At 44.0% G+C, this 25,827-nt stretch overlaps 1 protein-coding gene across 1 annotated transcript; it reads left to right on the plus strand.

Annotated features, from left to right (window-relative positions):
• Positions 1–5: 5 nt before the first annotated feature.
• KCNJ8 (potassium inwardly rectifying channel subfamily J member 8) lies at positions 6–7,838 on the plus strand. Its single transcript, XM_054835951.1, has 3 exons — positions 6–479; positions 740–1,187; positions 4,980–7,838. Exons 2-3 carry the CDS (start codon positions 823–825, stop codon positions 5,878–5,880), a joined length of 1,266 nt encoding a protein of 421 aa, XP_054691926.1. The 5' UTR covers positions 6–479; positions 740–822; the 3' UTR covers positions 5,881–7,838.
• Positions 7,839–25,827: the final 17,989 nt, after the last annotated feature.

The following is a 25,827-nucleotide window of genomic DNA, read 5'->3' on the forward strand; positions in this document are numbered from 1 at the left end:
AAGCGGCGGGGGGTCAGGCAGCCCCTGCCCTCCCCCGGTGGGACGGGCCAGCCGGCGGGGAGCCGCGGGGAGCCGGGCTTCCCGTAGGTTTGTTCTGTCACCCGTTTGGGGACAAAGATTGGGAATAAAGGGAGGGTTTCCCCGCCTAATCCCGGAAGGGAAGGAGAGCTGCGAAGGGGAAACGCGACCGCCTGCTCCGTGGAGTCCCGCTTCCTGCCTCCCGCACTTCCAGCTCAGCTCCTCCTTGCGATGCTTGCGGGGGACTGGACAGGGGCTCTCGGCGGGGCTCCTGGCTGCGCTGCGGGCTACAGCCGTAAGAAATGAGCCTCCACGGTCTCTCCGCGGACTAACCTTGGTTCAAACCAGAGAAGTCTGATTCTTCAGGTCCTGAAGGATGCGAATAACTTAGTGCTGCATGTCGCGGTACCCACCTGGGCACGGCTATCTTCTGGAGAAACAGCCTGAGGAACCAACCTGTCGTATGTCATGTTACTTTACACCAAGTTTGCAAGACTGTTCTGCAGCCTCCCTTCCTACAGGGAGTGTCAAAATAGCATCTTTCATTTCTGTTGTGAGCTGATACCAATTGCTCATGTAAAAATGATGGTCTGAAAGAGGGAGGGCACTGTAGAATAAGTAGTCACACAATGACATTTAACGTAATGGTTGTTGGGGGGGGTACCTAGTCGTACTTGTAGTGCATGGGTGACAAATCTGACCAGGTTCTCTCTTTTTGCAGGGTAGAGTGAGCCCAGCGGAGACGCGCTAGAGGGACCACCACCCCATTTCACATCTTGCTGAGTGGACTATGGTGGCAGGAAGATGTTGGCTCGGAAGAGTATTATCCCTGAAGAATATGTGTTGGCACGGATCGCTGCTGAGAACCTTCGCAAGCCGCGCATCCGAGACCGGCCACGCAAAGCCCGCTTCATCGCCAAGAACGGGGCATGCAACCTGGCACACAAGAACATCCGCGAGCAAGGGCGATTCCTGCAAGACATTTTCACCACTTTGGTGGACCTGAAGTGGCGTCACACGCTGGTCATCTTCACTATGTCCTTCCTGTGCAGCTGGCTGCTCTTTGCCATGATGTGGTGGCTGGTGGCTTTTGCCCATGGCGACATGGACCCAAGCACAGAAAACGCTACAAACAGCACAAAGTGGACACCGTGCGTGACGTGTGTCAGGTAAAGTAGTACGGTCGGTGGGATGAATAAAGGGGGGAAACAGAGCTGCCTGCTGTCCTGCTGATGCCTAAAATGCAGCTTTTTGTTTACATGAACCATTGTGTTTGGTTGAGACAGTTGAAAAGTGCAGTGTTTTCCTCTAGATTAAATTCAGCAAGCCTTCTGGGCTTGGAAAATACTGTACTGTAGATTTCTTTGATTCCTTACAGGATCTGAAAGAGAGGGAGACCTGCTGCTTTTCATGTGTCTCCACACTCTGTGGGTAACATACCTTGCCTGTCGAGATAAGAGCCTGCTACAAGGGTGGGTATGTGTTATATGTATTGTAACGTTGTCTACGGCAGCGGGAGCATCCCCGGCATGGTGTGAGCCGCGAGCCGCGCCGGCACAAGGTGGCTACCCCAAGACCGGTGCCTGAGAGGCAGGGTACCAACCATGGGGGTCAGGCAGGGTACCGGCCATAGGTGTGAGGCAGGGCTAGCAAGAAGTGTGCCATTTAGGGTAAAACTAGATGTCTTTCAAGGTGACTCTCATAGCTAAGTATGGGGTGCTTCAAAATACCTTGATGAAGCCATGGGCCAGCAGTTTGACAGAGGAAGTTTTCCACAGCATGGATGATGTGTCAGACAGTGAAAGTTTAAGGGACGACTAGATTAAATGTCACCCGCTAAAGTATTTTACTCTCCGTCCCCAAAGCCACAACAATTTTCAAGGCACTGATAAACTGACACATACATACACAGAATAGAAGAGTGTTTGTTAATTGGAGGTGGGGTAAGCAATAAGATTGCTTCATCATCTCATCAGTAAAATCTCTTTTTATAGCACTAGGTTTTTAAGCAGAAAAATCCTGCTGCAGATCAGCTGCCTTTTCACACTGCAGTGTTGTGAGGGACTGGGAGGGTGCTGCAGGGTCTGCTGAGACATCGGAGTATCCGCTTCCCTTTCCCCCATTCTCCTGCACATAGTTTTGAGGCACCTCACCATGTTTGAAGGGACGTTGTATCACGAGGGAGTGGAGATTTCATTCTCCCTTTGTTTTGACACTTTTTTACTAAGTGGGGATTTTCCAAGCTAAAGGAAATAGGGATTTTTCCAAGCTAACCTTCATTAGGTTGAGGGGTAGGGGCGGAGGGGATGGGTGGGGTTGCTGTCATATTTCTTTTCCACTAACTCATCACAAGCAGTGGCCTCTGAAATGAGACGTCATGCCCCAGCTTGCACCCACTGGGCTGTCACCCCCCACGTTTCTGGAATTTGTGGGATTTGTCCAACCCGAATTAGCAAATAACTACACCCCATCAGCTCTTCAGGGTCAGCTAGAGGAACATCCCTCCTCCGCTTGTCTGGCGTCCCCCTCAGCTTGGCCCACCCCATGGGGCTCCCCACGGGACTCCCGGGTCACCCCACAGAGCCTGAGCCGGATGCCCAGGGCTTTGTGCCCCTGGGACGAGGCGGACCCACGGCCGCGGCTCTGCCCCTCGCTCCCTCCCCGTAGCCCCAGCTGTGGCAGCCCCACGCGGGCGGCTCTTCCAGGAAGGCTGCTAACCTCTGCTGCAAGGACTAGGTTTCAAACCCTAGGAGGTGTGTGAAAAAACAGAGCAAATAAATTGGTGTAACTTTCTGGTTTAGCCCATGACAAAGAACACACGTCGCTCCCTCGTGCGAGTACCTGGGGTGGTTCAGCCAACAGCTGCTCAAGTGTCCCATGTCCAAGCCATGGAAAATCTTTTCCCTTCATAGCGAAATACTTCATCTTGTTAAATCTGGCTACCGCTTTGGACAAAGTCGTGAAATAGCAATATGACATTTTTAAGAACGGTGAGTTGTTTGATGTAAAATATACTTAATATTGCAATGATATGTATGCCAAAATAATGGCAAATATTTTTTAACCTACTTTCCTGAGATTTAGGCCCACAGATATTTCAGGAGAGCTTTCTTGGGTAGGTGCCATTACAGATTTACAGGAAACCTGGCTTTGGAAATTTCAAGCAGTGCCTAGAACTTGCACAGCACTTCAATTTTTCAAAGTACTCTAGAAATTTCTAAGTCTCACAGCTCTTTGCCAAAGAAAGCAAAAATTATCCAGAGAAGAAAACTGTTACACAGCTCTAAGGGGAAGGACCTGGGAATAGTGTGATTTTGAGTTTCTGACTCCCTCTTCACATGGTCAAAATGGTGTACAAACTTGCTGCTTCAGTTACTTCCACTGTAAAAAGGCAAATTCTCTTTTCTTCTTTTTTTTTTTTTTTTTAAGAAGGAGTACTGTTAAGGGAAATCAGAATATTTACTCCACAGAGCTTTAAGTTGAATTAAGCTGAATTAAGTTTAAACCAGAAGCTTCATTCTGCATGTAACTAAATATTCATGAACATAGAAATCATGCCATGGATTCTGTTAATTAAGTTCTTCATCCTTGATTTCTTCAGAGTGAAATGCAAAACTAAACCCCTTAATACAAGGGAATCTGCCAAAGATTAAAAAAAATTGGAAAAGGCAAAAAAAAAGGGCAAAGTTCTTTCAAAGATATTTCTGCAGAGACTGGCTGTTTTTTTGAAAGACAAACTTCCTCATTCTACAAAAATTTATCCCTGGTATTGCCTATGCTATTTTAATGTCTCCTCATGACCCCAGGTTCACAGAAAATATGGTGAGAGAAAAAAAAGAAAACATTATTTTAAAGCAGATTAATTGAAAAGCAAACCAAACCAAATGAATGGTTTAGAACCATCTTCATGGGCAGGACATATTTTCCATAGGTAAAGCCATGTTGACCATGGCAATGCTTCAAATGTTGGTGAATTGCACTGTGCTAAAAGGGTGACTATGATATTAGTTCATATGAGACCCAATGTGCTGCAAGTCTACCAGGTAGACCCCAAGGTACTGATTTTAGAGATAAGAGACTTTGGTGAAGGATGTATCTGGTTATAAAAAGAAATTACAGGAAATACAGGGGATATGACATTGTGGACTACTAACAATAATGTATTTTGGAAAGTTTGTGGGCAGCATCCTCTAACGTCCAGCACTATAGCATATTAGGGACATTTAACGTAACCCACACTTCTGTGTTGAAATTTTCCAGCTAGTCTTGCCACGGCAGTGAGCTAAACTCAAACCCGGCATCACAGCGTTGTCCTTCTGCTGGGATGTGCAGAGGGGACCGTGGAGGCCACTGGCCTCTCCCTGCAGCCTGATGCTGCGGGCTCAGTCACGAGGCAAGCAAGGGTTTGGGAAGTGTCATGAATTTGGGAGCGTCCCCTTTCCCTCAAGGAAATCTTGCTAAAGAGGGTCACGACACAGAGAGGCAGATAGCAAGACCTAAATGCTGCAGTTTTCCCAGTTTCCTTTCCCTGCACAGGCTGGTGGAAGAGTCTCCGTGTGCCAGCCAATTGCTCACCTATCTCCAAAACCAGCACTCTCCACCAAGAGATTTAATGGGATGCAGGTGGTGGAAAGCCCAGGTGTTAGAGCACTGTCAGGCAACACAATGGGTGGTATTTGTTCCTGAACAGAGGATCTAGTGAGTTTCTCAGGGTCACCTAGTGTTACAGACAGTCTTTTAGGAGCTCGGGCTCTGAGGTCTTCTCTCTCACCATCAGATACTGCGCTGACTATACAAAAAAAAGTGGCCGAGTGTGCAATGCTTTTGCTGGTGTTACCAGAAGGCTTAAGTGTACCAGAACTGTACAAATAGGTCCTTAAGTTTGTTTCTGGAAAGTACATTCTAGTAGTTTTTCAGTTTGTGTTTGATGTCCTTAGAGTTTGTGCAATCTTCTTCTCCAGGTCTTTCACTTCCGCTTTCCTCTTCTCCATTGAAGTTCAGGTGACCATTGGTTTTGGGGGCAGGATGATGACAGAGGAATGTCCCTTGGCCATCACGGTCTTGATCCTGCAGAACATTGTGGGTCTGATCATCAATGCTGTCATGCTGGGCTGCATATTCATGAAAACTGCGCAAGCTCACAGGCGGGCTGAGACCTTGATTTTCAGCCGGCAAGCGGTCATTGCAGTTCGAAATGGCAAACTTTGCTTCATGTTTCGAGTGGGAGACCTAAGAAAAAGCATGATCATTAGTGCCTCAGTAAGAATCCAGGTTGTGAGGAAGACTACAACCCCTGAAGGAGAAGTCATACCCATTCACCAAGTAGATATCCCTGTGGATAACCCCATTGAAAGCAACAATATTTTCCTCGTGGCTCCCTTAATCATTTGTCACGTCATAGACAAGCGGAGTCCTCTTTACGATATCTCTGCTGCTGACCTGGCGCTCCAGGACCTGGAGCTCATCGTGATACTTGAAGGAGTCGTAGAAACGACTGGCATCACGACGCAGGCAAGAACCTCCTACATAGCAGAGGAGATCCTGTGGGGTCACCGCTTTGTGCCCATCGTCACCGAAGAGGAAGGCGTGTATGCAGTCGACTACTCCAAATTTGGCAACACCGTCAAAGTGGCAGCGCCACGTTGCAGCGCTCGAGAGCTCGACGAGAAGCCGTCCATTCTCATCCAGACCCTGCAGAAGAGCGAGCTGTCCCACCAAAACTCCCTGCGGAAACGCAACTCCATGAGAAGAAACAACTCCATTCGGAGGAGCAACTCCATGCGGAGAACCAATCCCTCCCTCATCGTGCCCAAAGTGCAGTTTATCACGCCCGAGGGGAGCCAAAGCGCCTCAGAAACGTGATGCACAGCTTTGTGTGAGGTCGGTGGGCTTCGGAAGGAGGAGGCACCTGTGGTATTTTGTTTAAATTTTCTTACGAAAATGAGAACACGACGCAGAAAAGAACCGTGCAAGAACTATTTATTCTATTACTTACTGAAAGCACCACCTAATGGCATTAGGAAACACTTTAGCACTTAGTGTATGAATTAATAAAAAATGGCACGTACACTAAAGAAAACACAGTTCACTCATGTAATATAATGTGTATTTATACTTGGTTTAATGGCATGCTAATTTTTCTAATCATATTTTTCCTATCAAGGGTCTCTCTTATCTTTCTCTGCTGGCTGTCACAAAATGTGGTTTTTTCTATGTAAGTGGGTTACCCATCTGCAGGCAGAAGTGAGTCCTTTTTCAAAACTGCTGTGTACAACAGCTCCCACAGATTTTGTGCAGGATATTTGGATATCGATCTTTTTGGGGTGAATTCCTTGTTCTCTTGAAAGGAGTAGCTAAAATCCTCGATGATTTCACTGGAGAAGAGCCAGGATTTTACCTTCAGTTTTCCAGATCTTTTCTTTCCATTGATTTATGGCAAAGGCATTTTGAGAGCAAATTCAGGTCAGCTAAAGTGACCAGACCACTCCACAAAAATCTGGTGCTGCTTTGGGCAGCATCGGCAGAAAAACCAACTAAATGGGCCGGCCTATCGCTCTTCTTCTCAGGGTGAGATGCTCCGCTGCGGGACAGCACGCGTCTGTAACGTAGCTGTAGCCCAAGCTGAGAAACTCAAGTCCTCCTGGCTGCCACCTGAGCATCCATTTCACTGAAATTATTCAGGTTGAAAAAAAGCACATGCCTTTTTAACACACCTCTTCATATTGGTGGAAGACCAGATCGTGTTTTGTTTTCTCTTATAGATTCATACACTGAAGGCAACAAGTGTACTTCCTTCACTTACAGTACTTTTTGTAGGATTAAGTCTGTTTGCTTCAGCAGAAGGTTACTCTTTGCCAGTGGGAATTCATGAATGGGAATGAGAGGTAACCATGCCAATAGTTTTCAAAACTATCTAAATAGTTTTCAGGGGTACATGGCTGCTGTTGCTGAATTACTACTTTTCAGCAGTGTCTCACCTGTGTTTTTATATAATACGGCATTGAGAATTGATGGTAAGCAGCTTTTATCTTCAAATTAAAATGGGCATTTGTTATCTAGACCCCTCCCAAAAATGTCACCACAAGTTTTTCTACAAGAAGAAATAAATGTATGACAACTAATTGTACCACATTTGGTAATGCTAAATTGACGCACATTTTTTCCCTCTGTGACTAAGAAGTATAATTATGGACAAATTACAAATTCCTGTTCAAATTTCTTACCGGAGTTGCCTTATTACGTCTGTGGCTCAAGAGAAGTGCTGTCCCTGTGCTGATTCTCTGAGCCACTCAATCACTTAAATACTTTTATAATTTTAAATATTTGCTTGCTCCTATCAGGTAAAATAGTCAAAAGCAATGCTGGATTCTCATTCTCATTGGAAGTCAGTTCATCAGCACTTGTACGGACGGTTTGCAGGCTCTGTGCAGTGCTGGTGGTGGCACAGAGGGGCATTGCTCTGTAGTGTATACTCCCTACATTTGGAGCAGGTGCTCTCCAGAAAATAAACACTGACAAAATACTTCATCTGAAGCAGTAGCGGAAACTGAAGTTTCTGCTAAAAGCATTCATTCCCTGGCCTGCCCATTAATGTTCTGAGAGGATGGATGGTGAACATCTGGAGATATTAATCTGTCCATTGTGTGTCCAAACAATGAACATCTGTAGCTTCCAAGAAGAGTCAGAGCGAAGCATATACAATTTGTCTCTGGCCTCCATTTCCAGGGCTGTGAATTTATTTGAGGCTGTCTGTTTGATAAATGGCTAAGTCAGATGCTGTACAAAAGCGACTTTTCTACAAAATAAAAAAGTGACAATAATGATTTCTTCCGTCTCTGATTTTTCCCTATTTCTTTCCCTTTTTTTCTTTGTATTCTCCATTCATTCTTCCATACTCTCAGTCCTTCTTGTATTGCAGCCTTTTCCATGGTCCTTTTGAATAATAATTTGATATTATCTCAATACTCTCTCAGTATTTCAGCTGAGATTTTTTTTTTACCCACAGCCATTTTCTGATTTTCTCCTTAAGTACATTCCTCCTTCCAATTTTTATTTTGCCTTCATGTCTCTCTCTGCTTTACACCTAATGTACTCTCTTTCCTGTAAGGCTATTATAGGAGTATTGGTATTTTGAGGTAACACTAAGGCACCTCAGTGATATGCAAGGATGCTGAACAGATAGACAAGGCAGACCCTTGTGTCATGAATGTCATGTTCATATGTGCTGTGCTCCTGCTCCTTGCAGAAAATCCCTTCGTGCAAAGCCCCTTTCTTGAACACGTTTTGCAGTCCTGGAAGAGGCCGGCAGCAGAAGCGGTCAGGGTAAGCCACCCAGCTGGGATGTTTTGGGGCCAGGACCTGTGTTCCTCACTGAAGGACAGGTTTCAGACCCAGCTTTGCAGCATCATGCCACCCGAGAGGGGATGAGCTGGCAGCACCATGGTTCAATATGTTTAATTATTTATTCTTCCTGGCAACTTTATCAGATGAAAAGGGATTTATTTTAAATTTGAAGTTTTCTGTGTTTAAAGTATGCTGTCAAGTTAAGAATGACAGTTGAGATTTCTACCAAATACTGCTGACAGTTCATGCTGGCTTTTAACTGTCCATCTCTCTCATTGATAACAATTTAGAAAATTAGAAGCAATACTGTATAAGCATCACCTGACTGCCATCCCTTCACACTTATCTGTGTCCCTACCATTCCCATTCCCCTGTAGTATGGTGTAACTGGAATTGTGTTGTTCAACATCGCTTATTCCGTGCATTTAATAAGCTTTGGCTCTTTAAACAGACTACCAGGACTATGTCGCTGTCACTGGTGGAGCCTTCTGTGGGGAGCAAAACTACTTCCAAAGAGCAGAAAAGTGATTATAAAATCCTTCTAGGACAGGCGTAGTATCTGGAACTGCACTTTATTTTTTCTTTCTAGCCTTAACTTAAAGAGCTTCTCTATTTCAAACAAAAAAATGGCAGTGAGACCCTTTGTCCTCTCTTTGGATACCCAGAAGATTCAGAGTTAGCGCGGTGGGGACGTGGAGAGCAAACACAGACAGTGCTTACAGGGAACATAAAGCTTAATGCTCCAGGGTCGAAGCCAACCTCCAAGTAATAAGATTTGGAGGAAACTTTCCCTGTCGGCAGGTTATTCTGTACCTGTGACCTTCAGCACTTCTTGCGCTCTCTTTCGAAACATCTGGTGTGAGCCAGGGACAGAGGCAGGACCCAGGTGCCAGCACACGCTGAGCCGGCCGGGTAAACCAGGTCTCTGCAGGAGGGCTGGCAGACGGCGAACGCAAGGGCTCTTCCTTTGCTCCCGCCCAGAGCGATGCCATCCAACCCCGCAGTGAAGCCAGACACCGGAGAGCCCCGGCTGCGGCCAAGCCTTGCCAGGATGCACAACCGCTGCCCGGAGCCCAAAAAGTCTGGCTTCAGAGAGGAGCCCTCAGCACCCGTGGCGTGGAGGAGAGCACTGCCGAACCAGACAGGGCTCGATGCGGGGTTTGGGGCTGCCCGCCGGAGGGGGTAACCTGGCTGAGCGGGACTGCTGGGGGATCTGCGCCGCAGGCAAGGCGACAGGGTTGCCCTTCAAGCGTAGGCTGGGCTGGGGCTGCTGACGATACAAGCGGGGTAGGCACCTAAGCCTTCAAAGCTGATGAAAATAGGTTTGTGACTCAATGAGCAATAACTGGGTGTATTTCGGGTGCCATGGGGCACCCTGTCTGGCCCCCAAAGCTGCTTGGATGGCCACTGGTCTCCTGTCAGGGCCACAACAGTCCTGCCCACTCAGAGCACCCCTCTTGGGCACCCTCCGGTGCACCCAGCTGCATCCTGCTCTGCGCACCAAACCCCCCTAAAGCCGGCTGCAAGTCACGCTTTGAACCTGTCCGTAACGCTTGGCATCGCTGCGGCCCTGTAAAACGATCCCCCTCCTGAGTATTGCTTCATGGGCACGTGTTGCACCACAGCAGTTTGCCTTTGCGAACGCAACTGCTTGGCTACATCCACAGAAGGATCCAAGCTTTCTGGGATACTCAAGACATCGTACAGCCAGGGAGCAAGAAGTATATTCAGATTCAGCTAATACCTCAGGTATGTAATAGGCCTTTATCCTAGTGCCATGTCTTACTGTAATCCATCAGGTCATTTCAGAGGCATGGGACTCAACCTACCTCACAGACATCTTGAATGTATTTCACAAAAACACACACCTTTATCTATATTGCATAAAGTTCAGGCAAGGAATTATGCTTTTGCTTTTCTATCTGAAAATTGGTATGCACACGCCATTCTTGCTGACTGAAAAAATATGGCTAATTTTGCATATCTTTTTCTTCCTTCACAAACTAAGATTGAGGACATTTTGTGCAACCAGTTTTCAAGCTGTCCAGTGATTATTATTAGCAAATGCTTGTTGCTGCAAGCTGAAAATGTAGTTAGTGCAAGACCAGAAAGGAACTTCGACTGGAGAAATAAACATTAGATATTACATGATGAAAGGAACAAAGCTTTCATTATTTTTGACAAATTGTATTCTCTGCGGAGCCTGATATTTTCAAAACACTGGTGGAGGATGGAAAGCACCATCAAGCAATAAATCATGCCCTGCTAGACTCTGATTTTGTGCTGTGCTACTATTAGCAACAGGGGTTTGTAGCCCCAGCAGGGCATCCTACAAGTGTGCAGCAGCCTGGTCTCCGGATGCTTGCAGTCACCGAACATGGTGCTGGGGATTCGCGGTGAGCTGGGTGGGGGCTGACTCCAGGAGCTGTGGTCACCAGTCTCTATGGGGAGTGGTGCTGGGGCTCGCGGATGCGGGGTTGGGGCTGGAGGCAGCGATGACCCCAGTGTCAGTGCCCTGGGTTGGTGGCTTGTTCCCTGGAGCAAACTGGGAAGCCCTGTGGCTCCCAAGGTGCTTTGGACAGTGATTCACGGGAAGGTATCGTTCTTCATGTCAAGCTGATGGAGGGCACTCTTGCTGTGTGTGATGGATGGCAAGGAAATACAAAATGATGATGTAAGTGCCCACTTCCCTAAACCTGATTTCCTGGTTTGGGTTGCTTGCATAGCCAGGTGAGAGTTAACTTTTTCTCCCCCAAATGCTTATGTTAAAATATATTTTCCATATATGTGTGTTTACATCACATCCAGACTAATCTAAGCTGATAGGCAAGAATTTCTAATACCCCTAGCATATTAATTATGCTTCTCAGCCCTATCTCTCTGAATTACGTTTCCTACTTCCCCTTAAGAATTCTTTGAACTTAAAAATAAAAGATTTCTCATGTGATAACTGGACAGTAAAGATAAAATATGTTCCCACATTCCCTTATTGGACAGTGTAGAGAGATTTGCCCTGCAGAGATGAGATCAGGGCTGTGCAAGAGAAACAGCCACTGAGATTGAGGCACTCACATTCAGGACACATCACCAAGGGGCTTGGATTAAAAGAAATATTTAAAAATACAAAGTATTCAGTAGGTTTCTGGCTGTGGACTCTCCTTTCCGGCCATGGATGAGTTATCAGTTAACAGTGAAGGGAATATGCTAGGACCATCAAGACATACTACAGCGTAAGAAAGAAAAAATCCATGCATTCAATAAAAATAGTGTCCATACTTTAGTTGTTGCTACCAATAATTTTAACATTTAGGTTGTTAAAATTTCAGAGGCAAAGTGATGGTTTCTCTCTTCACCTTTAACAAAGGTTTGACAACTTTTTTTTTTCCGTCTACTGTAAAAAAGAGTTGATCCAACTGAAGATATTACTTCTACCCACAAACCTGGTGTAGTTTTCTGGTGGATATATGTTAGCCTCAAAACACTTTTCTGGGCTCAGTGAAGGAGTAGCTGTGCATGATGTCATGGCCTGTGCTACTCAGAAGGTCGAATGGGATGATCTAATGGTCCCTTCTGCACTCCAAATTTATGAATAGGGAGAGTTAATGAGTTTCAGTCAAGAGAGAGGCTTCCTCTGATTCAAAAATCTTAAATTAAGCTCCCACTGAGGAAACAAACATTAAAAAAAACCCCCAAAAACGAAAACAAACAGGGTTAGGCATCACCAAATGGTTGATTTATTTTGACAAATGCATTTCAGTGCTAATTACAGATCCTTCAAACAGTACTGACAAATGTCCCTGGAGATAACTTGTAAAAATTAGGGTATCTTATCAATACAGGAGTTTACTTTGCTTCGTACTGTTGTTAAATTTTGGCTTAGTAGCAAGGATGAGAAAGCCAGCTTCTGTGTGGGCCCAAGTGCAATCGTATTTCTTGGTTTTATCGTCTGAGATCTATTGCAAAGATCATTAAATTGAGGAATGGTGCTGGAGTGACTGCAAAGGGCTGTCGTGGTTTGGGGCTCAATGTCTTCCTCACCCCGGGAACACCACTGCTCTCCACAAGCGCTATTTTTGTAACCACGTTAGCCACGAAAATTAATTGCATCCTTCCATGGCCCCGCCTTGTTATTCTTCAGCATATATTTTTTGATGTTAGGTCTTTGATTCTGGGTGATCCGGGTTGATCTGTCAAAAAGGGGTTGCTTCTGTTGACTGTCACGGTTTTCAGATTCAGTCAAGGCCAGGATTTAAAGCAAAACTGTAACACCCAGTAAATGAAACTCTACTGAGTTTGAGGGAGACCAAGTGATAATTCTCACAGCATTTAAAAAAATATATCAAATAATAAAAGTTGTTCTATGCTAAGCTTTAGCCAGTATTTCTAAATTATGTTATAAACAGATACTATTCCTGGCCGATGGGATTAAATTGTTTGTGATGTGCTATTTTTTCCATATACAAAATCTCACCATATTCTCGAAATCTTTTGTGTTAAATTATGAGAGTAATAAGATTTCTGAACTGAAGCTGTCCTTATAGTCAGCCCCTTTGTACTGCCTATACATCAACATGAAGAATGGAATACAAATCTGAATGTGCTTCTTGAAATATATAATTTAACCTAATTTTAAAGACACGAGTATCTTTCAGTTTATTGGTATTAAATATGTCGTTATCAGTCATAGGGTTTCTTCCTTCAGCAACATTAATCTGTTCAAATATCAATTCAGATATTCTGGTTAAAGATAAACAGGTAATGAGCAAAGAGTAAGTTTTCATTTTGATCAACAGTTCAAATACAACAAAATTGCTTATGATATTGCATCATGTTTCTGTGAAGGTTTGTAGTAAACTGTGCCACTGAGGCCAAGTTTTTCAGTGTGTCCTTCTTCAGGGATTAAAAAAAAGAGCCTTCCACAACCAAATTTATTGTGGTATGTCTTGAGGAATGACCCCAAGAAAATATATAGTCAGACACAACTACATTTATTACTGAGGTCCAGCCCATTACTACACTTCAACTTGTGCTCGACTTTGAAGGACAGCTGTCCCATCATTGAGCACGTAAGGCTATGTCCAATATTAAACCTGTTTATTTTTCACTTGAATAACAAAGTTTGACCAGTTTCACTGAGGCCAGAGAATCCCTGCAAAAGCACTGATGTGGAGTAGGAGGTTGCCGTCCTTCCCTTAGGAGCATGGGCATGGTAACACTGACCCAACTGCGTGCTGTGTATCTACACCCTCGCTGTCTCTAGGCCAGGGTTAATTAGCACAGGACTTCAAGTTAACGCTTGAGTGCTTTGTTCAGTCACAGCCTGAGGTATGAACTCCAGGCTGACAGAGAAAACCTACATATGTCACCCATAAGACATTCGCAGAATTAAACCAGGAGTAGTAGGATGACCACGTAAGGCGACAACGCAACTGCCACCAGTGGAGCCACGTGACCCTTATTTGTGCCCCTTCTGTCAATGAAAGCTTCAAGAAAAATGGGCCACCTTCTGGGGTTTTTCTTTCCTTTCTGCAGTCCTAGCAAATGTTTCACCCTTGCCTAATTAAACTTGGAGACAGTGCAACTCAAATCATACTCAACCCCTGAAACATTTCATCACAATAGTTTAAAACCTCTCACATTTATAAGTAATGGAAAATCCTACATTTAACACACAAAGGGCTATGCTGTACGTTGCTTTCAGGGGGGTTGGAGAAGGTCCAGGGCTAATATACTTCAATCATATCGATTGCTAGAGTAAAGGCAAAAAAACAGAGAAATGAGAAGTTAAGATGACTAAAGATTTCCTGACCATGCACTGAATGGTAAGAAGAAGTCTTCAAAGTAGAGGTGGCAAAAAATTTCATACACAGACATGTACAAGCGTAATAATTTAGCAGAGAAACATGTAGACTAAGTGAACTGTATATTTCTCATTTCAAATGACACATTTGAACACTCGTTCACTGAGAGGCTGCTAGTGGTGTCCACAAAATAGAAAGAAGATCATCTTAAGTAGGTAGCCACACCTTGCACAGTGCTTGCAATTCACTGCAAATCACACAGCTAGCAACTAGTGATAACTTCTTACGTCTTTCCAACATAATACATCTGTGTATATTAAGGCATTCTTTCCTATGCCACTTCAAGTACAGGATTATTAATTCATCAGTAAATTTCTTAAACTTAAATTCTCCTTGTGTATATTATCACATCAAGGAGAAAAGCTTGTTTAACTTGGTATTTATATAAATAGATGTGTATATATATGTGTGTGTGTGTGTATATATATATATATATAAAAAAAATTATATGAAGAGGTGGTTGCTCTGCTAGATTTGATGGTAGGGGTTCTCCAGGTTATTGTTACTTTGGTTTTCCAACCAAAAGATTCCATTTAAAGTTTAGTCTCTGGCCGCACACACACAGATTTTATATATTTTTTTATATATATATATGTATATATATCACAAATCCTCATGTCTCAGAGACCACCCTCATGTGCATTAGAGAGGAAAAGACCATCACTGCGATGGACTTCTCTCCCATCCAGGGCCTCGACTAACTGCATTGACCTCTGAGCAAAGCTACCAGCTCCATCTGTTTGTGCAGACACTAAAGAAGGTCCGACACAGCAGAAGATGCATTTTTTGTTTGGGAGAACAGGCTGTGAAGGGGGAATTTTCATCCTTATTAGGGCAGCCTAGCAGTGATTAATGTGACATGATGTCACAGGAGAAGCACTGGTTTTGAGACTGATTTTTGTTTGTAACTCTTTGCAATGTGTTGGTTTAGATTTCTGTCAAGTGTCTCGGAGAGCTTCACGTGACCGCTTTCCTGTTTGAAGTTTTCAACTTGACTTACATATGTATGCGGTGGTGGAGCAAGGATGGTACATGCCAGTGTGCCATCTGGAGAGAAAGTGAAACTTATTTTTCTTTCTCCATTAGGATTTCCAGGCATTTCATATGGGTACTTCAGAAATGTCATTTGGTATGTAACACAGGGGAAATAAACAGTAATGGAAAAACGTGTGCATGTACAAGTGTGCGTGTGCAAATACACATGCAAAGACTGTTTTGCTCCTGAACTTTGAGAAAAAGGAAGTGTTGTTTTAGTAGAAACAGATTTCAGACCTCCCTTTGAAAACCTTGCCCATAGCAATTTGGCGCATGAAATCATCAGGGGGCTGTGGCGGTTCAACTCAGTCAAATTGCCATACGTACGGACCCATCTGCCCAACACCATCAGTCAGGCATGCGCACAAAAGAGGGTACAAATGTACATTCCAAGGGGTGAAATATTTGTTAGCAAAGCCACGGCAGGCTTTTTAAAGGCTAACACTCACTCCTAGTACCCTCTCATGGCCCCAGGGAGCTCCTCGAGTGCCCACAGCCACAGATGACGCCGCATGGGGAGCTCCACACACCGTGCAGGACGCGCACTTTCAGTCGTGAAAAGCGGTAGCGACCACACCGCTACATGCCTCCCCATTCACATCAGGCGAGCCGCGACGCGCTTCCAGCTGGGCTGCATGCCGTGGCCGTGCAAACTTCACAGCGGCAGTGAGGATCAGCCCCGAATCTTCTGGCCCTCAAAAGCACACGTGCCTAATGCCACCCCAGGGAAGGCTCGCTCAGAGCTGCCAGAAGCACAGCTCAAAGGACTGTGAAAGACAAACCAGATTCCCGATCCTCTTCCACAGCTTTTGCTTTGCCTTTTGCTAAACAATCGATTATTGCGTGTTGCACACACTCTGAACCAGAATAGTCCCTTGTGCCCTCTGACTGAGCATTAACAACCTGGATTCTCACTAATAAATAGTGGATAGTGAACGCTGAAACAGCTCCTGCGGTGTCGGCTGTGCCGCTGTGGTGAGTCAGCTCAACAAAGGGCTGCTGGGCAAAAGAAAGAGAAAAACCAGGAATGGTAGGACAATCCGTCCTTCAGCATACGGAGTATTGTAAAGGCACAATGACAGGGCAAGGAGTCCAGGAGTACCGAGGAACAAACTACTGCAGGAAACTTGAAGGAACACATCATCCAAGGGAGGAGAAGACAGCTCCTCCAGGGAACCATGCTAATGTGGGAACGCACTGAAGAAGTCAAGGGATGGATGGCTTTCAAGGAAAGCAGAAGCGAATATCAGCTGTTCACATTTTTAAAAATATTTCTTACTAAGTGTACTATTCTTTTTGGTAAAGTAAGTGTGATTTTGGTTTATTTCATATCAAAGACTTCTGAAAGGGAGATCTGCAAGTACTGGATTCCAGTTGCTGTGCGGGGTAGGACATGATAGGTACCTAATAAAGTGTGAACTATAGAGTACCATCTGCTAATACGAATAAATGTGAACATAATTAAAACACTGAGGATGACAGTACCCAATGAGATAGACAGAAACACCTAAGCACCTCTGGAATCCTAAACAGTTCAGCAGTCTCTGTAGACTTGCTTTAAGTCCCCTCCAAATTAGAAAGGTTCTCAAGAAAGCCTCTAAAGTTAAATACATGCTAAAGAGTCCAGAGTGCAGGCAGGAAGAACACTTACAGTGAAAAGTGGCAGGAACTCCAGAGCATAAATCTGTCTAGCAGGGGAGTTTTCCTAATCCTGAAGCAGCCCTTCCCAGGCAGCGTGGGTCTGTGCCTTCCAGCCCCGGAGAGTTTTTTAACCCTAAATTTGCATAAAAACACAAGCATCTTTGTTTAGACATTTCGGTGCAATGTTTGCTGGAAAAGAAAACAGCAGTAAGGTTCTAGCTGCCCTTTCCATATGACAGCAGTGTACTGTGGTGTCATAGGTTTCCGGTAAGAAAAGGAAGATTATGTAGCAAAAAGGAGCTCAGTTAATAAAGAAATAAAAAAATACATCAGTAATCAAGTGAACAAGATTTATCTTTCCCTATTTTATACCTCATGGTTCAGTATTGGTTTTGAAAGCATTGTCTCCTTTTCGACAGAGACAACTCCAGACACTGCGGGGAAGACTGGTGCTGTTTGAAATGACAGATGTGAAAGCTGTACAGTGAAAATAAATTTAGGTAGGCTGTTTAGATCACTTATGTGTATTTATTTTAGATCTGTCCTTCCTGTGAGTCTGTGAAGTGCCTTCCAAATGCTGTGATTGCAAGCAGCTTATATCAGAAAACAGTATCAGGTAGAAAGTAGAGGTCCAGGTTAGTCAAAATTTGTGATTAGTTCTGACATAATCTGGACATAATGTGACTTTTTCTAATCCTAACTCCTAACTAGCACAATGCAGTCATTATGGAGGACTTCAGGTTTTCCAGATGCAATTTCAACATATTTTACAAGCATTATTCACACTAATTATGCTGTATTTCCAGAAGATAGAACAAATATGTGTTTTAATTTTATAAACAAAGCAGAGTTTGTTTCTGGTTCAACAATGCAATAAGTACACCGTAGTCACAGCAGGCACAAATCATCACTGTCCCCTTATGCCATGGATGCTGCCCTGGTTTGCACTCAGGTCTGTTGTCTCTGGCCCCCAAATTCCCTGTGGGAGACTGTATGAAAGCAGGGATGGGCAATGGCCCATTTCTGAACTGGGATTTCCAGAGCTCACCACGCTACCTGCCACCAAAATGCAGCCAAGGTAGCCCACACCAGCTCGGTCTTGCTCACACAGGCACTGGAAGGAAAAACCCTGTATATCCACTGTCACAAGCCAGTTTAGCCCTAAGCCTAAAGGAAAGACCCTTACAATTACATAATTACATGTACTACTGGAAGTCAGGGAAAGAAAAATTACTTCTCTCATCTAAGCAAAGGCCCAGTAATCACTTGAGAAACTAAATGTCAAACAAGAAGCATCTCCAGGGTACTGAGCATTCCCAGAGGAAGCGAGAGACACATTTCTCCTTGGGAAAATTTCCCACTGGCAGAAAGCAAGGCCATCACGCAGTTTACATAACAAAAAAATTGAACAGATCCCAGTAGTAATAGATCAATTGAGGTTTTGGGGGGGTGATTGTTTTGGGTTGTTGGGGTTTTTTTTGTCTAGTTCACAAACCTGAAATTAAATGTCTACAAACAGTATTTTATATTATTTTCCTGTTGATATGGCTTTCTCTTTGCCATTTAAAACCGAAGAGCCAGGATTGCAATGCAAAATCCCACCAGTATCAAAACAAGACAACTTTCTAACATACATTTTTATATTATATGAAAGGAATTGGAAAACATGATAAGGTTGTAATAACTGGAATCACAGGAGCTGGTTTACTGCTGATTTCTCCTCTAGAACATGTCCCAGAGTACAGGAGAGGGAGGGTCTGTCTAGTCCTTTGTGCATCAGCCAAAATTGGATTTGTCACAAAAATGAAGAAACAACTAGACACTCAAAATAAATGCCTTGTTTTGATACAACCTTTCCTTACTGAGTGCTAAACCCCAACATGCTAAGGAGAAGGATAATTCTTCTTTCCCTTGTATAATAAAATGAAGTGCTGGAAAATGACTACTTTCTTAAATAAGACCCTTTTCTTTCCTCAGTCTAGTCCTAGGTTTTGGTTACCCCCCCACATATACACAAACATCCCATCTTTTCCTCTGACTATAGTCAGCCCTGTCCTCTCCCACTTCTTGTTCCCATATGGGCAACTCAGTGTCAGCATGGAGCTCCTGGTCTGGACCCGCAACGTGGCTCAGGCCACCCTTCTGGAGACAACGTGACCATGGTGCCCCATGGTGACCCAGCACTGGCAGTCTTCTCTGGTGATCAGCCTGGCAAAAAAAAAAAAAAAAAAAAAAAAAAAATCAGAGATGTAATTGAATTCCAAGAAACATTAAAAATAAAATTCTGTTGAAAAGCCATAGACTGTGAGAAGACTGGGGAGGTAAGGTTTAAATTCCATGTCTTATCTGTTCAGATTTCTCCAGGGTGAGGGCTTTTGGGGTTTATTTCTCACTGGGACAGGAATGTCTGATCACTCATGGAATACTATTAATTTGTTAATTTGTAAATATTTGTGGCCTGGAATTTGACTGAAGATGGTACACATTTTTTTTATTTTTTTTTTTTTTAGTCTGTAGCCTTACCCCACATTTTAATGTCATGGTAAGACACAACTATGACATTTTTGATACTTTTGCTTTGATCTGAACTCAAGGAATCACAGAAGTTGAGACAGAGATACATTACATTTGTCTTTCTCTTAATGGCATCTTTCACTGGATTCATACTTAATCTTGCTGGAAATATATTTATCACACCAACTGAAACAGCCAAACTATTTCTGCCAGACTATAGGAGAGGGTGAAATTATAGCCATAGGAATCAACTCTAATTAGTGATCAAGCCTGGAGTCTGTTTATAAGACTGGCTTTACAAGAAACCAAACCATAGAAAACCCCAGACATCCATTCTTTTCCACTAAATACAAAGCTTTGGGAGAGTGGAAAATTAGAATAAACATTCTTTACTCTGTCTGTATATATCTATATAAACACATGCATATGTGCAGCTAAAGGAACAATTTAAGCAGTGAAGATTAACGGATATGCTACATTAGTCCTTTATGTTGATTTAAAAACTGCAACAGATTTCTTCTGAAAGTCTTTAAAAGGTGGATCCTGACCTCTGCGGTAGCATTGACTGGATGGAATCATAGAATCACAGAATCACAGAACGGTTTGGGTTGGAAGGGGCCTCAAAGATCATCTAGTTCTAACCCCCCTGCTGCGGGCAGGGACACCCTCCACTAGACCACATCGCCCAAAGCCCCATCCAGCCTGGTCTTGAACACTTCCAGGGATGGGGCATCCACAGCCTCTCTGGGCAACCTGTTCCAGTGCCTCACCACTCTCACAGTAAAGAATTTCTTTCTCACATCTAATCTAAATCGACCCTCCTTCAGCTTAAACCCATTACCCCTTGTCCTGTCACTACACTCCCTGATAAACAGTCCCTCACCATCTTTCCTGTAGGCCCCCTTCAGGTACTGGTAAGCCACAATTAGATCTCCCCGGAGCCTTCTCTTCTCCAGGCTGAAGAATCCCAACTCTCTCAGCCTGTCCTCATAGGAGAGGTGCCCCAGCCCTCTGATCAGCTTCGTGGTCCTCCTCTGGACTCTCTCCAACAGCTCCATGTCTTTCTTAAAGAGGATGCAGAGCAGATCAAGACTCGTGTAAGAAATACAACATATTCTCTCTGATAGAACAGTATTAAGAAATAAACCACTGAGACAGTATGTCATCCTTCAGTGACAAGGAACTGTTAGATCATGCTTCATTCAGAAGAGAAGGTATATTGCAGCATATTTCTTGTTGCACTCATCAGTAAGAAGGGCCGATCATTCACCAAATATTTTTGCAATCCCTTCTCTGAATTTCCCAGCAAATGTGTTGTTTCATAACTTAGCAACGTCCCACACCAATGGTGATTTCTCTTACTGAAAGGTATGGGATAGCATTCAATGAAACTCACTTACCTTCCTCATGCTTTTGTCCCTGTTTTGGCTGAGGCAGACAGAACTAGCCAGGGACAAATAGAGGTATTCAATAAACACATCCATCATTTTGTTTGATAAAGAGAAAAATAGTGGATGGATGAACAAACTTCCCTGACTATTAAGGGTGTCTGGGAGCATTGCATTCTTCAGTATCACTGGCCTGTCACCTTGGGGAGTTCATTTCCACATAAATCAAACGTTAAACAGACAGGGTAAAACTGTTCTCACTGTTACAAAGGAGGCAGCTGGCCAGCTCAAAAGGACTAAATCTCTATTCCTCTGGGACATATGGAAATGGTCATTACAAGACAATATTTATTTATAAACACACTTGGCCCCGTCAATTGGGCTTGAATATATAGAGGAATGGAGCTTATTAGTAAGATAAAGCTTTCCCATGACCTATAGAGGACACTGCATAGGGACCACAGATGTTCTGTATTAGAAAAGCTGGAAAATTTATGTCAATGGCCATGAAAAGCTCAGTTTGAAAATAAGTAAATAAATAAATAAGGAGGTCACCAGCAAAGACAAGGTTAAGGACACTGGAAAATGGATCTTCCAGGATATTTAACCTTTATTTATTTAATTAAGTGGAACAGATCCTGACCTCCACTGCATGTGTCTCTCCTGAGCAGCTCTGCTGAAGTTACCAGAATTCTTCTGGATTTGCACCGGTGCAGAGCCGGCAAGACGGCAGCCTCTATGGTGGCTGGTCTGTCATGCAGGTGAACACATACACACACACACACGTTTGCCTTTGCAATGGGATTCAAGTAGTGCCAGGAAAGGGCTAGGGAAGAACAGTACTTCTGAAGTAAATCCATAGCATTTTTCATATGCAGGTATGGGAAAAACTCTGTCCACAACAGATAAACCCATAAGGACCCAGCTCCTGCTGCACAGCTTAAATCGTGGAGCTTCTTAACACAGAATTTGTAGCCTATTTTAAGATGGAAAGCCAGAATAAGCCACACAAAAACATCACAAGACCTGATCCAATTTTTATTTAGCAGGGCCTATTTCTTCAGATTGTGCAAGCTGGCCTGTCTAAGCCCAAGCATCATCTCTGCTTACACCAGCTCTGAATCTAGCCCTGACCAAATGCAAACCGTATCACATCCTGGCTGGCCCGAAGACTTGAATCAAAGGTTTTGTGTATCTATGCAGGCTGTGCTCGTGAAGGTCTGCTCATGAAAGGTTGATATTGTTTGCACAGCTGCAGGCTCACTGTACACCTGTGGTCTGGCTCACAGCCTCCTTCTGCATCTCAGCTGCTTCTTCTTCCAGCATGGCATGGAGCAATCAGACCAGCATCCCCTCACCTATCTGTATGACAAGGGACTTTTCTGTCACACACCAGTTCCTTGGGCAGTCTTAGTTCCCCCATCTGCAAGAGGGTGCTGGCTAGTCACCTTCCAGTAGAGCCTTCTGAGAGACATCCAGGATGGATTACTGTTTTTTCCAACCATTAAAATGGCCTTCTCATGTTCAGGTGTGCCAGGCCACTCACTGATGCAGCAGAACTAGAAAAAAAACCCAAAACCAACAACTGTTTTTTTTCTAGCTAGGACTGAGACAAGCCCCATTAACCCACAGGAACAGGAGCGAGGCCACAGAACACTTGGGGTGGTGAGACATCTTCCCTACCACAGATTTGCAATGAATATGCTACAGCTGTTTCATGGCTGAGAGCACCACAGATGTGTGAGCAAGTGACTGACCACCATCAGGCAACCAAAGTTTAAGTTCTTCTAAACCCTTATGGTGCTGCAGGAGGTTTCCAGCTGTTCCTGACTTCAGAAGGCCAGGCAAGCATTCACATAAGTACAAAAATATGGGTGCACCTCTACTCTCAGTTTGTCTCAATTCCTATTTTTCCCTAAGAACCTGGTCTCGCAGATATCCCCACCTTTCGGCTCACTATATTGCAGAGTCACCCAATTTTCTCCCAGGCATGGAGAAGTTAGTGTGTCCTCAGCCAGCTCCCTACAGAGGCATGGGCCCAGGCTGACATGCTCCCATTCTCCTGGGACCCGCTAGTGCGGACCTTCCCGGCAGCACAGAGCTACCTAGTTTGCACTGGGGTGCATTTCCCACTGGGCAGGAGCTGGAAAGATGGGGACAGTCGCCTTGCCCCTCCTGGGGCAGGGGGTGGTGAGGCGATGGAGGAGCAGAGGGCTACGAGCATCCCAAAACTGGAGCAGGTGGACATCTACTAAAGATCTGAAACTGTTGTGCTAAAAAACAAACAAACCACACTGCAGTTCAACATTTTTAGTATTGTTTCCCATGGTAGGATAGATATAAAATATCAGTCTGACTACTGCAGCTCAGGCTGGGTTTACTGCAAGGGCAATTACTGAAGAATTTTTTTCTTTTCCTGTGAGCTTGGTATAGTTTACACTAAGAGAAAAAAATCCCACAGTGCTATTTTGCAGAGTCATTTTCATTATATTTGTTCTGTTTCAACTTTTCTATGATTTTTTTTGTAGAGTAGTTAAAAAGAAACAAAACACTCAAAGCAGGTATAATCCTCTGGCTTATGAGAATTCAATCAATTCCCACTACTTTTCAATGCCGAGGGGAAAATTTTCATCTGGAGTGTAATAGTATCTGCAATATGGACTTTGTTGGATATGGTATGTTCAGTTCAGTCTTTGATCCATTGGATCTTCATGGGGACATTTGCAATTGAAAGTAAAACAAGATCCATGATCACTTATTATTTCCAATTAAAAAAAAAAAAGAAAGAAATCAAATATCAGAACTTTTATAGCACGTCACCCCTGAGGAATACCAAATATATCACAAACAGGAACCAAGAACATTTCTGTAGACAAGTGATACTTTCAACAGTTCTTCGACTCTCCTTTGGCATCCTTCTTCCCCTCAAACTTATTTGGAATTTTTTCACTGGTCAATGAAAAAACAAACATTTGCAGTATATCATGGCCTTCTCAGAATCCTACAGTATAAGACAATATACAGAATCACTGAAGGGTTGAGGTTGGAAGTCACCTCTGGAGATCACCCAGTTTAAACCCTTTGTTTAAAGCAGGGTGAACTACGGCACGTTGCCCAGGACCATGTCCAGTTGGGTTTTGAATATCTCCAAAGATATAGGCTCCACAATCTCTCTGGACAACCCGTTGCAGTGTTCAGTCACCATTACAGTAAAAAAAGTTTTTTCTTATGCTTAAGTGGAATTTCTTTCATTTCATTTTGCGCCCATTGTCTCTTGTCCTGTCATAGAGCATCACCAAAAAGAGTCTGGCTCCCTCTTCATTCCCTCCCATCAGGTATTTATGAATATGGATGAGATCCCCCAAGCCTTCTCTTCTCCAGGCTGAACAGTCCCAGCTCTCTCAGCCTTTCCTGACATTAAAGATGCTCTAGTCTGTTAACTATCTTCATGGCCCTTCACTGGACTTGCTCCAGTATGCCCATGTCTCTCTTTTACTGGGAAGCGCAGGCCTGGACCTAGCACTCAAGATGTGTCTCACCAGGGCTGAGTAGAGGGGAAGGGCCACCTCCCTCAAACTGCTGGCAATGGTTTGCCTAATGCAGCCCAGGATGCTGTGGACCACCTTTGCCACAAGGGCACGTTGCTGGCTCCTGGTCAACTTGTCCACCAGCACCCCCAGTTCCTTTTCTACAGAGCTAGTCTCCAGCCATTCAGTCCCCAGAGTGTGCTAGTGCATGGGATTGTTCTTCCCCCAGGGCAGGACTTTGCATCTCCCTTTGTTGAACTTCATGAGATTCCTCTCAGCCCAATTTTCCAACCCGTTGAGGTCCCTCTGAATGGCAGCACAACTACCTGGTCTATCATCCACTCCTACCAGTTCTGCACTGTCTGCAAACTTGCTGAGCATGACCCCACTGTGCTCCATCACCCAGATCATTAACAGAATTTTTAAACAGTATTGGACCCAGTATCAGTTCCTGAGGTACACCGCTAGTGACTGGCCTGCACTGGACTTCATGTGACCGATCGCATCTGTTTGATTCTGGCAGGTAAGCTAGTTTTCAGTTCACCTCACTGTCCACGTATCTAAACCATACTTTATCAATTGGTCTATGAGGATGTTATGGGAGATAGTGTCAAAATGCTTTGCTGAAGTCAAGATAAACAACATCCACTGACCTTCCCTCATCTACCAAGCTGGTCATATCATCACAGAAGGTTATAAGGTTGCTCAGGCATGATTTCCCCTTTGTAAATCTGTGCTGACAATTCCTAATCACCTTCTTTTCCTTAATATGTTTTGAAATTATTTCCAGGATTAGTTGCTCCATCACTTTCACAGGGATTAAGGTGAAGCTGGCTGGCCTGTAATTCCCTGGATGGTCCTTCTTGCCCTTCCTGAAGACAGAGGTGACATTTGCTTTCTTCCAGTCCTCAGGAACATCCCATGATTGGCGCAACTTTTCAAAGATAATTGAGAGTGGCCTCACAATGACATTGGCCAGCTCTTGTGGGAGCAGCCCATCAGGCCCCATGGACTTATGTATATTCAGTTTGTTTAAATACAAATATTTTTCCTTAGGGAAGGAAAATACTGACAATTACTCATTTGTTTTTGTTGTTTTTTTGACTCATTTCTCTGTTTTACTTCTAGAAACACTGATCTGAACTTGTCATTTCACTGTTTGCAAATTTTTAAGTCCATCCATCATCCCATTAATGGAGTCAGAAGTTAGAGACTTCATTTCTTCCCCACTGCAGTCTTCATTTTCTGCTTCATCCCTCAAGGTATTCCAGTTTCTAAAACAGGAACAGGAGTTAAAACCATTTTAATGTTGTTCTTTGTGCCCAGAGCCTGTCTGTTTGTGTGCATTAATTACTCTTGCTCCCCTTGAAACAACCAGCTACGTCTCTACGACCAGCGCTCCCTGTTTGGACACTAACCTCTCCAGTTCTCACAGAGGCTATTCTATGTGGAATTAGAAACACTGATTCATCCCAATTAGTCTATGTTCAGAGCCATTCC

Source organism: Grus americana, chromosome 1 (assembly GCF_028858705.1).
Source record: "Grus americana isolate bGruAme1 chromosome 1, bGruAme1.mat, whole genome shotgun sequence".
NCBI lineage: Eukaryota > Metazoa > Chordata > Aves > Gruiformes > Gruidae > Grus > Grus americana.

What these genes read in the sequence shown, in the direction of transcription:
- KCNJ8 (XM_054835951.1), top strand. Translation starts at nt 823, where the DNA reads ATGTTGGCTCGGAAGAGTATTATCCCTGAAGAATATGTGTTGGCACGG. An exon ending in CCGTGCGTGACGTGTGTCAG is followed by an intron (nt 1,188 to 4,979) that starts GTAAAGTAGTAC and finishes CTTCTTCTCCAG; the next exon opens with GTCTTTCACTTCCGCTTTCC.